Source organism: Crotalus tigris, unplaced genomic scaffold (assembly GCF_016545835.1).
Source record: "Crotalus tigris isolate CLP2741 ecotype Arizona unplaced genomic scaffold, ASM1654583v1 scf7180000024407.359931, whole genome shotgun sequence".
Taxonomy (NCBI): Eukaryota; Metazoa; Chordata; class Lepidosauria; order Squamata; family Viperidae; genus Crotalus; species Crotalus tigris.
The window spans coordinates 281,013-295,317 of record NW_024100574.1 but is presented as its reverse complement, the minus strand read 5'-3'; the positions used below and the strand labels follow the sequence as shown (position 1 = coordinate 295,317).

Here is a 14,305-nt window from a genome sequence, read left to right as displayed (position 1 = left end):
CAACTATGCCCCAGAATGGAGACTTTCAGCAGGCACTTTCTGGACTGGGTGGGCAGAAGTTATCTGGGAAAGTTGGATCTCCCAGACACCTCTTAAATTGAATATACTTAGTAAGCCACTTGATGCAACAGTGCTCAAGTAACCCTTTTATAATAGTAACAATTGAAACCTTGCTTACTCTTACCCCAGAAAAGTTCTGTAATTTTTTTTTAATCTTCATTTTTTGTGTGGTGAGGGGAGGTTTATTTGCCAGATGTTTCCTTTCTATATCCATCCCTGGAAGCATATGTTTCTCTAAAGGCAAACAGGAATATAGCTGTCTCTGGTACAGCAAGCTTACTTATCTATATGCATCTGCAATTATATCAGGATATTGATATAATATCCTGGCGTTCATCCACCCTCCATGATGTTATTGTCACAAAAAAAATTGTTTTCCATTTTCTGAAGATGCTACCTTTCATTTCCTTCCGGATTTTGAGATATAATCCAAAGCAGTGCATACATTTCTTTTCCAAAAGCAAGGATAGCGTACATGGTTCAAAGAAATACTATGATAATCAAGAAGCTTTCTCTGCTGAGAGCAGAATCTTCTGCTTTGAACAACTTCTTCTACAGTATGCTGTAATTCTGTTGGCCACAATAGGCTTGCAAGAGAGCAAAGACAGCAAGTGATTTGTACAGGATCTATCTCTGATAGAAGCTAAGAGGTACTAAGCAGAAATACCTTCAGAAGTACTTACGATCAAAAGGCATTGCATAAAGGCAATCATAATACATGATGAAGCTCCTGAAAGGTTTCAGCTCTAACTGCTGTTTCCCTTGAAAATAAAACAGGCTTGCCTTTTATAAACTGAAACCTTGACCAAGTAATCCCCATTTGTTCCGACTAAAGCTCCAGGCAGATTGATTTCGAATAAACATTTGCATCAGAGTAGGTATATTCTCTGTTCTTCTCAGGATTGGGTGGCGGATGCCGGCTGTTCACCCGATTGTAATCGCAAAGGAGCAGTTCACATTTCATGGGTGTCTCATTTGACATGCTCAACATGAGGGGAGAAAGAGGAAGTCACACTGGGCCATCTACACTGGGCTTCTGGATATATTTGTGTTTATTTATTTATTTATTTTTAAAATTTATAAGCCGCCCCACTCCCGAAAGACTCTGGGCGGCTAACAATAAAAAACACATAAAACATAACAAAACAACAATACAAAAACAATCATCCAGGGGTAAGGTTTAATAAACCCCAGGCCTGCCGAAAAAGCCAGGTCTTAAGTACTTACGGAAGACCAACAGGGTGGGAGCGGTCCTAATCTCCGGGGGGAGCTGATTCCAAAGCGTGGGCACCATCACAGAGAAGGCCCTCCTCCGCGGCCCCGCCAAATGGCACTGCTTGGCCGACGGGGCTTGAAGGAGGCCCAGCCTGTGGGATCTAACCGGACGTAGGGAACTATGAGGTAGTAGGCGGTCTCGCAAATAGCCTGGCCCTGAGCCATATAGGGCTTTAAAGGTAATGACCAACACCTTGAATTGGACCCGGAAACCAATAGGCAACCAGTGCAGCTCACGGAGGATAGGTGTAACATGGGTGTATCGAGGAGCACCCACTATCACTCACGCAGCTGCATTCTGGACCAACTGTAGTCTCCGAATACTTTTCAAGGGTAGCCCCATGTAAAGTGCATTGCAGTAATTTATTTATTTATTTATTTATTTACAAATATTTATATGCCGCCCAATCCCAAAGGACTCAGGGCGGCGTACAAAGTTAAAACAGTCATAAACCAGTCATAAAATCCAAACGTGAGGTGACAAGGGCGTGAGTGACTGTAAGGAGAGCCTCCCGGTCCAGGTAGGGTCGCAACTGGTGCAACAGGCGAACTTGTGCAAAGGTCATCCCAGCCACAGCCGTCAATTGATGTCCCAAATTCAGCTGTGGATCAAGGAGGACACCCAAGTTGCGAACCCGCTCCGAAGGGGGTATGTTCTTAGAACATACAATTTAATAGGCAGGATTTCAAAACTGTTCCTCTTTCAGTGTGAGGGATGATCAGCACAATCAATATCATTGTGCAAATGGCTGACTTGAGAATTGCTGAATTTCTCAGTGACAGGCCAGTTCCTTTCAATTCAGTAAAAGAATTAACATCTTGTAAAACACACTTTCCCCCTTCTGTGCCATCTAGACATACTAGAATTTGTAATGGCCACAATCAACAATTCAACATTTGTTGGAGACTCCAGCTGTGGAAAGTTTCCTAATATGTGTTCACAAAACTGATTTCAGTTTGGGAAGGTATGAAAATCCTATATCAGAGGTCCTCAACCTTGGCAACTTTAAGACTTGTGGACTTCAACTCCCAGAATTCCTCAGCCAGCCAAGTTGAGGACCTCTGACCTATATATTCTGGTATCTCTGATGATTTTATATTTAGGGTGGAAATTCTCACAATGTCATAATAAGCCTCTCTGATATGAAAATTTAGATAAAAAATTAAGTTTATTTGACAAATAATCAAAACAAGTCACCTGGAAATAAGAGTTATTGTTTAAGATGTGAAAGCAAATAGATGGAAACAGAGTCAGAAAAGAGGCACCACAGAAGAGCCTGCTAAAAATATGTTAAAATTGCTTGAAGCAGCTTTCAGATTATAGGGATTACAGAATTTGACAAGACTTTTTACTCCACAAGAAGTGCCGAGGGACAGACATGACCATTTATTTACTAAGTCTATTTTCTTGAACCTTACTATTACCCATTAGCTTTATATCAATGTGCAAAAAGCAGATTCCGCAATTTAAATTATCTTTGAAATACCAAGGAACCTTTATCACCTGTGGAAGTTGTTTTACATTTTAGGTGGAAATAATCTTTTCTGATTTGCAAACTACAACTAAGGAAGTTAGTTGTTTGTGTTTTTTGCCTAAAAATACTTGTGGAAAGGGAGTGTAAATATATTTTATTTAAGGCATAAATAAGAACATAACCTAGATTATAGTTCTTAACTGGTAAATTGTTTTAATAAAGGTGACATGCTTGTGTTCTATATGGGAACACTTGGGATCCTCCCCACCCTATAACTGGATGGGGAGGAACAGACTTTGGCCCATCCTGACAAGACTGAATGCCTGTGGCTGCTTGGCCCCTAGGATCAGGGGACATTTCCATCTTTGGTTTTGGATGGGGTTGCACTTTCCCGTTTGAGACTCCTGGGCTCACAGCTACTGCCTATAGGAGGGCCTTTGCACAGGTACATCTTATATGCCAGTTGCATCCCTTTATCAATTGGGAAGCCCTGGAGGCAGTCACTCATGTCGTGATCACGTCATAATTGGAGTATTGCAATGTACTCTACATAGGGCTGTCGTTGAAGATCATCCAGAAGCTACTGCTAATTCAAAGCACAGGGTTGGAAGCAATAATAGGTACTTCTTGTTGTGCTTGTGTGTCACATGAGCTACACTGGCTGCCAGCTAGCAGGATCTATCCTTAACCAAAAAAATTTGCTGAATCCCGGCCTTGGAGACATTAGTATAATATGCTCTTTGCACAAAAGTCAAATAACATTGCCCTGAAAATTATCAGGCAGATTTTTTTTTAGTCCTGCCTTTATTCTATTTTATAAATAACTCAAAGTATTGAAAGTATCTAATATTCCTTCCTCCTATTTTTCCTACAGCAACAACATTGTGAAGTGAGTTGGGCTGAGAGGGAGAATGACTGGCCCGAGGTCACTTAGCTGGCTTCATGTCTAAGGTGGGACTAGTCTCTAATTTTCCAACCTTTTCTAATCTCCCTGCAGTAAATTTCTGTTGTGACAAAATCCAGCTGAAACTAAATATTGTCATGTAAATTAAATGAAATATGTCATGAAGCTTTTCTCATCATGATTTTATAAATTTATCTATATTCATTATTTTTTTATTAAAGGCATTATCCAATAGATTCTGGGCAGCTTACAACATTGAAACATGTAATTAAAAACATGAAATAAAGCATGACAGCCTGGACTACAAATAATTATAATAATGCATATGCAATTTTTGGCAACAGTGCTAAAATAGTATGCCATTGTTTTCTTCTGTTTTTTTTTTTTTTTTAAACTTTCTAGTCCTGCCTGCAACCCTGACTTCTCTGGTGGTCTCTCATTCAAGTATTAAACTGAAGCCCAAACCTGCCCTAGCATGTTAGAAGCAGCCTTCATCTTGGGTCAGACAGATGTTTATCTCTCCTTAAACTATTTTCAGTTATTATTAATATAAGCAGAAGAGTTAAGCAATCTATTTAATTTCCAAATGGCCTGGAATCTCACCCTTACAGGTCCGTGCAAAAGTTCATGTCATATCTTCTAAAACTCTGTACATAGATTAATATTCTTGGGCTATTATTGAAAATATATAGGAACTGTCCACCATAAAAATCTGATTAGTGAAAGAAAGGTTCTGCTGCATACAACACAGGGGGAAGAGGTTCTATTTTCATCATCAGACCTAAGTTCTAAATGCAAATCTTCATTGTTGATGCAAGACCCAGAATGAACTTCCTGAGACTATTCTGTATTTGCTAATTCCCTATTTAAAATTTATTTGTAACTGCAAAATCAATACTCAGAGAGCTTTCACAGTCATTCACGGATATGCAGAGAAGCAAAAAATATATCACTCAACACAGACATTCTCAGAGGTTTCAGTATTCATTAATTCAGTGTTTGTGATAACTTTATATAACTACAGTAATGAGAATTAACTGTATAATTCACAAAAGATGGACACTAATCTATTCACAATAGCTGATAGAGAATTAGAAAATATATTTAAAGACAAATTAAAAGCTGGGTCTGGCAATCCTCAATGAATGTTTCAACTAACTTTAGCAAACCAAATTTAAATACAAATACAAACTTATTATCTCATCTGAGCTTCTCATCACATTTCAGTATATTTAAAACCGTTTACCCTATATTTTTGTACATACATATTTCAATAGAACAATTTGAAAATATGATAGTAAATTTAAAAGGATTTCATTTGGGATTGATGAGATTAACCAAATTATTAGTTAAAATTCACCGTACTCGTCTAAGATAGACCAAGAAGCTATGAAATGCAAATCACACAACTACAAATTAAAGAAAGTTATCTGGAGTAATTTTCAAATTGTAAATATACTCAGGTACATAGATATGCAATGGGATCTCCAATGATTATAATCTTTGAGGGGAATATTTCACAAATAAATTTCAAGGCAGACTAAGGGATTCTGTTCTTGAAACAATGGGAAATATTTCCAAAGAGCTTCCTAGGAAGGACCTTGCCAGCTACTATTGTCAGTATTCTCTAACTGGTTGAATCAGAAATATTTGATATTTGGGCTGATTATTCCTTCACTTCATAGTCTTTACAGAAGTGGCACTAATAATGGCTTTCACAAGCTCCCCTATTTGAAGGCTGTAATATAAATAAAGTGCATTTCGTCTCTCCAAAAGACCACTCTCATTTTTTTTTCCTGGCAATTTCCCCACTTTTGTTCACCCATTAAACACTTACCAGAAACAGTCACTACAATGTACTGCTGTGGCGCAGGCGTTGGTGTCTGTTGTCCAGTGGGTGGAGCCTGTGTCTGAGAAGTTGGGATTTCTGTAACATACTGTTTTGGAGTTGACTGCTGCTGTTGCTGCTGGGCACCTTGCAATTCTGCCACATACTGTTGTTGAGTTGCTGCCGCCACCACCACTGGTGTTGTTGTATTTGCTGTTGTTGCTGGCTGTTGCTGAGACTGTTGCTGTTGTTGTGATTGTTGTTGGGCTGCCTGTAATTCGGTAACGTAAGCCTGTGTTGCCATGCCAACAGTGGGGAAAATGATAATAAATAAGGCTTTTTTGCTTCCTTTTGTTGAAGAGAAAAGGAAAAACAAATAGAACAAAAAGAAAAGAAAAATAATTAATCAATTATAAAGCATTCTACAGACAGAAAGAACTCCCTACAGTTCTATTCACTGAGTGATAACTTAATAATTCACCATGTTTAAAATCTAATTGCAGTCAATTATCAAAAAGAATAGCAGCAGGAACACCGATTAGTGCATGTGAAATATTAGTCTGGAAAATTAACAATGTAGAATACTTAAGTATAATCGGCATGATATTTAAATCATATTTTTCAGATTTCTTCTTTTATGAAGATGCTCACAATCATCAGAAATTCAACTTGTTTACAGTGCTCATTACAGCTAGTTAAGATAAGGAACAGAGGATCGAGTATAAACTTTAAGACACAAAGTATGCTACAATTTGCAATATCCAGATTAAATTGCTCATTATTTGTCACATTCTGCTCCCAATGTTTCTGGTTAAATAAGTTTATAATGTGTCTTCGCCAATTTTGTAAACTTCCGTAATATTTTGTATAGCTGTTTTTAAAGAAATTCAATAAGCCTCTATGGACCATATAAAATCATATTCTATTTGATTTTACATGCAGACAAACCACATTAATGATAAATCCCACAAGTGACTACTGTAACTGCAACCTAGTATTGGGGATGGTCAAATGCTTTAAAATAACGCTTATTATTGTTTAAAACTAAAATAATGGAGGGACATCTGCAGAGAACCTCAACAGCAATGTTCAGTATATCCTTATGCTATGTAGTGAGGCTGTGTAAAGCCCTCAAAAGCTGCTTCATACATGAAGAAGCATGTATGGTAGCCCTTGACTTACAACTACAATTAGGACTGCAAATTTCATCATTAAGTGGTGTACTGGTTAAGCGAGTCATCACATCATCACATTCAATTTTATGACCTTTTTGCAGTTGTAGTTAAGTAAATCACCAGTTACTAAAGAACAGTCTACAATCTATCTAGAATTATTAGTTTCGCATAAGGCTGCTTTTCTCAGATAGCCAGACAATATGACTAATGTATAATCTTTTTTTGAATAACAGAGCTTAATTCTTTGTTAGGAAAATCAGAAGCTGCCTTATTGAAACAGGCTGGTAGTTGCATATAATCCTGTACTATCTGTTTTTGAATGTATCATGCAAGGTCTCAGAAGGGAAAACTTTTTTCTCCCCCTTTACAATGACCAAAACCCCCTCCTTTAGCCAAATAAGTTTAACAGACTCGAGCATTGGAACCTATCCAACAAAATGCAGTTTGTGGTGAGAAAAATAAGGTTCTGTGCTTAGGCAGAAAAAACTAAAAGCACAGGTATAGAATAGGCCAGTGATGGCGAACCTTTTAGAGACCGAGTGCCCAAATTGCAACCCAAAACCAACTTATGCATTGTCGGGTGCCAGGTAGGTGTGGCCCATTGGGTGGGTGTGACCCATTGGGTGGGCGTGGCTGCGATGGTAACGGCATCAATCAATCAATTTCAACTTTGCAAGATCTTTTTTTTCCCCGCGAGAAGTTAAAATTGACTGATTGATTGGACCTTTTTTTTTTTTTTGCACACGGCAGCACAGGCCTAAAGTGAAAAGGTTTTATAAAACCCAGCTAAAGGCCTAGGACTTGGGTGACGGCGTGCGTGCCCACAGAGAGGGCTCTGAGTGCCACCTCTGGCACCCGTGCCATAGGTTCGTCACCACTGGAATAGGCAGTACCTGGCTCAACAGTAGTAACAGTGAGAGGGATCTTGGACCACCACTTAAGTATGAGCCAGCAATGTGCTGCAGCAGCCAACAAAGCAAATGTAGTCCTAGGCTGCATAAGAGAGGAATAGCAACAAGATCAAGAGAAGAGATAGTATCACTCTGTACCACACTAGTGAGGCTACATTTAGAAAACTGTGTCTAGCTCTCATCGCCAAGATACAAAAAAGATGCTAAGGCCCCAGAAAGATTACAGAGAAGAACAACAAAGATTAATAAGGGGTTAAAGCAGGGGTCGTCAGACTTGGCCCCTTTATGACTTGTGGACTTCAACTCCCAGAATTCCTCAGCCAGCATGCCTGGCTAAGGAGTTCTGGGAGTTGAAGTCCACAAGTCATAAAAGGGCCAAATTTGAAGATCCCTGGGTTAAAGGCTAAATCATATGACGAACGATGGATGGAACCAGGTATGTCTAGTCTAATGAAGAGAAGGATTAGAAGTGACATGATAAGGGTCTTCCAGTACTTGAGGTTGCTGGCACAGAGAAGGATTGACAAGAAGCAATGGGTAAAAGTTCATTAAAGAAAGATTCAATCCGGAACTAAGGAGAAATTTCCTGATTTAAGAACAATTAATGGAATAACTTGTCTCCCCAAGTTATGGTGATTCAATTCTGAGGTCTTCAAGAAAACATTGGACAGCCATTCATCAGGATGGAATAAGTTCTCCTGCTCTGAGCAGGAGATTGGACTAGAAGATCTCTGAGGCCCCTTCCAATCCTGTGATTTTGATTCTAAATCTGCTGGAAAGTAATCCAGCACAAATAGAACACTACTACTAGCACATCTGCTGAATGGAAGGATAGTGTCCCTTTATGGATAAACATTAATCTACATCCCAGGATATACTCTCTCAAATTACCAACTGAGCTAACAAATCCTTTTAATAGTGGAGGAAAGTTCAAAATTTGTTACCCACACTTGGTGAATATAGTTTTCAGCTGCAGGAAGAAATTAAAATTGAAAAGGAGATTCATATAAAGATTTTCATGTCTACACTTCTATATCTTTTTCAAAAAAATATTACTTTATGGAAATAAACAGAGAATCCATAAAAATTAAAAAGGGAAAGCCTGTTTATATTGTGAAAGAATGACATTTCCTAGACATTGTACATTCTTATCCCAACAGCTACAATCCTGCCTAAAGTGCCATAATTCTGTTTATCAGATATACTTGTGAACCTGAAAAAAACTCCAAAAGTCAACAGCTACCTACTGTATGTCCAAACCCAACTATTCCATAATACAATTCTGAAATAATATTTTAAACCTCAGCATTAACTCAAGAGCATATCATATCATGCCACCCAGTGAACAGAGTGCAGTATAACCAGAGTGGTGCCAAGTCTATGGAGTTTCTCAATCATCCAGATCATGATTGCCCCAAATGAGCTGTTCAAAAAGCAACTGGACTTTCTTGGTTTTTTCCTTGAAAAAAAAGTTTCACTTCTCGTCCAAGAAGCTTCTTCAGTTCTGGCTAAATGGTGAGGAATGGAAATATTTATATTATTTGCAATCATCTGATCATTAGCACTCTGAAGGTCAGTTATTAGCTCTCTCAGAGTTGTTGAGAATAAGCTTCTTGGATAACAAGCAAACATTATCAAGAAAGTCCGGTTCCCTTATATGGCACCAATTTGGGACAGATTGGTGCCATATACATCTCCAGAAATTTACTTCTGCATCAGCAAAGTAAAGGTGGTAACATGGGTATAGACAGATCACACAATGAAAAGAAAAGGAATGCATTTATGGGCAAACACCAGAGCAGCAGCAGTTTTTTCACTTTTCTTAGAAACATTTTCTGCTATATAAAACAATTATTTATCAGTATCTGGATGAAATTATGTCTAGGACTCTCATGCAACCAGACTTATTACAATTTGTTTCTCCAACCCCAAGCAATATATTAGATGGTTCTGACTACTGGATATTTTCAGCTGAAGTCAAAATTAAATATTAAAAATATTTTAATACCTTTTTCTTGAATGGAATGGTTTTCACATGTAGCCAAACTGCATATTCCAGTAAAAATATTGTATTATTATATGGCATGTAGTTCTAGCTGATCTATAATTAATAAACCTGCAATAATAAAGGCCAACATTACAAGTATAATCTGGATTTTCAAAAAGAATCAGAAATTACATTTATTGCTCAAGAAATTCAAACCACCATCCCCACAGGCAATTACATGGTTAATACTTATTTTCATTCAGCCTTTCCAAAGCAATCAAACATCTCTATCTTACAATAACTTCTGGATCTTAAACATACAAACATAAAATAGATTATTCCACAATTATTCTTACTACATTAAATGAGATACCCATGCAATGAACAGTAAAACTGAAGTTGATTCAAACTTATGAACTTGATAGTAATAATTTCTAAATGGTTATAATGACCTTCTGGTGCTGTGTTAAAGTGCTAAAGTCTACTTTGTCCTATGCAGCGGGATCAGTTTTAAAACATTTGAATTTGGTTGCCATTTTACAACCTGGGCACACTGGTTTAATGTTTCAAAAAGTATTAAAGTCCTGCCAGTCATTCCTCTACTTTCTGTTTGTTATCGTAATTTTGGTTAAAAGAAATGATGCACTATAAAGGGAATAAATGGTAGATGCCATAGTTATCTTAACTATGTCTAAAGCAAACAAAGAGAGCCAATCTGGTATAGGAGTTAGGGCATCAGGCTATAAACTAGAGAGACTGCGAGATATAGTCCTACCTTAGGCACAAAATCAGCTGGATGATCTTGAACCAGTCACTCTTAACCCTAGGAAAACCAAGAAACCACTTCTGAAATCTTGCCAAGAAAACTGCAGGTATTTGTCAGGTAGTTTCTTAGAATAGAATAGAGTTGGAAGGGACCTTGGAGATCATCTAGTCCAGTCCCCTGCTCAAGCAGGAGAACCTATACCATCGCAGACAAGTGACTGTCTAGCCTCTTTTTTAAAATCTCCAGTGATGGAGCGCCCACAATTTCTGGAGGCAAGCTGTTCCACTGGTTAGTTTAGTTACTTAGTTTCCAGAAATAAAAGGCACCCCCCAAAAATGCAAACTAAAGTTTAGTTTCAAACTTAACTATCTGTAAAATCATTAGATGTAACACATCATTATAACATCAAATAGTATTTGGTATTCAGTATCTCTAGAATGCTCAATAATATTTCACCTCAGTTTAGTTTCAATTTCCAATACTTTATTCTGCATTTTGTGAAAAATGAAGCAATTCAACAACTTTTCAATATAGAATCTGTTGTTTAGAACCTAAAATAATACCTAGATCTCTCAGAGTGAAGAAATTAAACATTAACCTATGTTATGTTGAATAAATATTAAGAAAATACAGGAAGTCCTCAACTTACAACCATAACTGAGCCTGGAATTAATCAGGAGTCATGCTTGTTGTTAAGTAAGTCATCACATGACTGACCCAATTTTATGATGTTTTTGAAGCAGTCATTAAGCATACATGGTGGTAAAACAAACACGACAGTTAAGTGAATGCTGTGGTTATTAAACAAACCCATTGTTCTCAATGGGCGTTTTTTGTTAGAACCCAAAAGCAAGCAGAGATTTCTGGCAAAAAACAAACCAAATGGCTGTAAATGCAGGCTGACTGCCAAGAGCCCAAAATGTGATCATGTGACCAAAGTGGGTGGACATTGGAACTTGGAAACCAGATCATAAGTGCATTTTGGGGGATCTGTTGTAACTTTGGTCACTAAATGACCAATTATTAAATAAGAACTACCTGTAATAAGAGAATTCATTCATATTTATGCCCTGAACAGAGTAAAAAAAATACATTCTTATTCTTAGCATTACTCTTACCCAATTGTGGTGTGCTCTTGTACCTAGCCACAAGCACAGGACATAAATAATTTTAATTTTACCTAAAGCACTCTGAAACAGCCCTGTGAAACAGCATGGCTTTTAGATATCCCTGTTACATTAGTAATCCGAAGTTACATTTAACAGTGTAACAATGTTTGCCTTATTTGAGGATTTAGATATACTGTCAATTCCATTAGCCAGGGGTTAGCATTCTAACACCTACAGTACTGATTCACACTAGGATTTCTATCTGTTCTGGCTACCTTTTATTTAAAAAAAAAAGTTTCCAATCCTAAGTTTCCCGTGAATAAAACTGAGAACTTCTACATAAAAATGGCCTTATCAGTGAGCAATAGGTTTATTTTGAGCACAGGGTCCAAAACTATTCTCATCAGTATCTGTTCTAAATATGGTACACAGGAATCTGTTTTATGTCTTAAAAAAGAAGGGACGGGCAACCTTTCACCATAGCAGACATGGAGCTTTATTGAGAACCACAGGAAGCAGGGACCAAGTAAAAAATAAAACACTTTCCCAACACAACTCCCACATTCTTCAAACCATTTATAAAAATAGCCAAGTAAGCAGCTCTTACATGGCAGCTGTTGGCCATTATCCTCTTGTCTAAAAGTGACTGTCTATGATCTGGCCAAAAGTCTTTCCAGCTCTCTTATCTTTTTTCAATTAGAGATTCAACTCTCTAAAGACAATAAGATACTCAATAATTAACTATGACTTTTCCCCATGGGAGTTATTCTATCAAATAGCCACCTTCTCTACGACCAGGACTTCTCTAAAACCCTTTATTTTTTTATTAATTCTCGTAAGAAGCACTCCTTTGGATTATTAGCGCTACTACGCAACTTCACCAAGAAAAGCTCATGCTCGTGACGTCACCGCGACTTTATGACGCTGTTTGAAGTCAACCCTTCTCTCCTTTTCCCCTCTCCTGAGCGATCGTCCGCACCCGCCTCTCTCTAAGTGTCATTGGCCACCCTAAGTCTGTCCACCTACTCCTATTGGCTCTCTCGCCCACCAATCACCGAGGAGTGTCAACGCTCCTCCTTTCAGGGCCTGGGCCCTTCCCCGTCAAGCCCTGTTTGGTGTGGCCTCGGTAGGGCCCAATACCGAAAAAAAAACACCACTTCACTTGTCCACCCCACTTTTCCCGACTACTTCGGAGAAAAGAAAGGAGGAACAACAGACTTCGCCATTTTTTTTACGGAAAAAGGAAGGGGAACCGGACTCGAACCCACCTGGACTGTCCCAGCCCCGCGAGGCCTCGTCCCCTGAGGGGAGGGGCGGGGACGTTGTCGCGATTATCGTGCTCTCTCTCGATTTTGGCGGGAATCGCACAGAGGCAGGGAGGGTGGGCGGTTGTTGTTGTTGTTGCCGGGCTTCCTGGTCGCCACGACTACGGTGGCTATGGCGCCCTCCGTGTTCCCTCACCGGGGCAACTGTTGCTACCCACTTCGGTGCGGGGAGGGGGGAAATGGGTGGTGCCTGGAGTCGATTGGACGGTGGTTAAGATTTATTGGGTATTTGAATGTCAATCACGTCCTAGTATTTCCTTCTTTCTGTTGATTCTAAGCCTCGCCTCCTTCCGGAAACTTTACTTTTCTATTGGCAAATCTGATAATCCCAACTACGGATTTGATTAGGAACCTGTCATTCTAAGCAGAGAGGTGTTTCCTGAAGACATCACGAACGAATTAGGAGCTGTGGCAGTTTTCTACTGGCTAGGTAGCTTTCAATATACTGCGGAAGGCGTCCTAACTCCATTTAGCTCAATAAACGCATGCGTAATTCTTTTGACTTCTGGGAAATGCAGTTTAGATGCAGCAGAAGGCCTTTTCTGACTGTTTTAAAAACAAGCAAATGAAGTGTAACGATCGTAATTAATTGCATGATGTATCCTTTGAATCGTTACATTGGAAATGATCTATGGATAAAACCAAACAGTGTTCTGTTTCTAGGTTGGGCTATCAAACCTCGTGGCTTATGTAAACCCCACCAGCAGAACAGGATAGAGTAGTGCTGGTTCCTGGTATAACTCCGACTGGCACTTACAAAGTAGTGTTTCTGCTTCTAAAGATACTAATGAGCAATTATTACTGATAGCGACTGGTAACCTTATTCGCCTTTTAACATGCAGAAATTTTAGTAGCCTCATTTGCGTACACGAATTCAAAACAGCCAACTACAGTTTGGCCAATGGGAACCCAGCCTGTGTGATTAATTCAGGGCATTGTGCAACCCTAGAAAACTGGGCTGACTCAATCCTAGTTCAGTAAACTATGGATAATTATGATGCGGGTGCGTGGCCAATAGATGGCAGCAAAGGGCTATTTATTAACCTTTTGCTGTAGTAGAATTGCTGCTAAATTACTGAGTTACCTGGAAGCCTGTTTTCTCTACTCTGTTTGAAATTCCGAATTTCGATGTAACTCTTGCTTGGGGCTGGCAAGCCAAAGAATAGTGAAGATGTGTAAAGTTTTCATTGTAAACCATCACAGCTTACAAGACTGTAGAATAACATAAAACATAGAATAATAGAAGGAACCTTGGAAGTCTTCTAGTCCAACTCCCTGCTCGACAGAGCCCTCTCTGTGGCACATGCACCATGCTCTGGAGATGGCAACTGTCCCTCTTCAACGAGCTGCCTGCTAACTTGCCGAGGTCCCACATGGCCAGATGCATCCCAGCACCCATATGCTCGCTGGCCTCTGTGTGCAGGGGCTGATGGTGTCAGGCAGCAACCGCCCAGGCCCCTGACTCGCATTTCCCTGTGACAGTGGCACCC

General features: G+C 39.1%; 1 protein-coding gene across 11 annotated transcripts in view; it reads right to left on the bottom strand.

Annotated features, from left to right (window-relative positions):
* Positions 1–12,965, bottom strand: part of RFX1 (regulatory factor X1) — a 61,230-nt gene extending 48,265 nt beyond the window's left edge. For 5 of the 11 annotated variants that reach the window (XM_039329700.1, XM_039329704.1, XM_039329702.1 and 2 more), the window contains exons 1-3: positions 12,759–12,965; positions 9,637–9,744; positions 5,552–5,834 (exon numbers count right to left, since the gene is read on the bottom strand). In XM_039329700.1, the coding sequence (XP_039185634.1) occupies positions 5,552–5,834; positions 9,637–9,714 (361 nt within the window). In that variant the 5' untranslated portion in view covers positions 9,715–9,744; positions 12,759–12,965. The other 6 variants (XM_039329701.1, XM_039329698.1, XM_039329699.1 and 3 more) reach the window with 6 other exon arrangements.
* Positions 12,966–14,305: the final 1,340 nt, after the last annotated feature.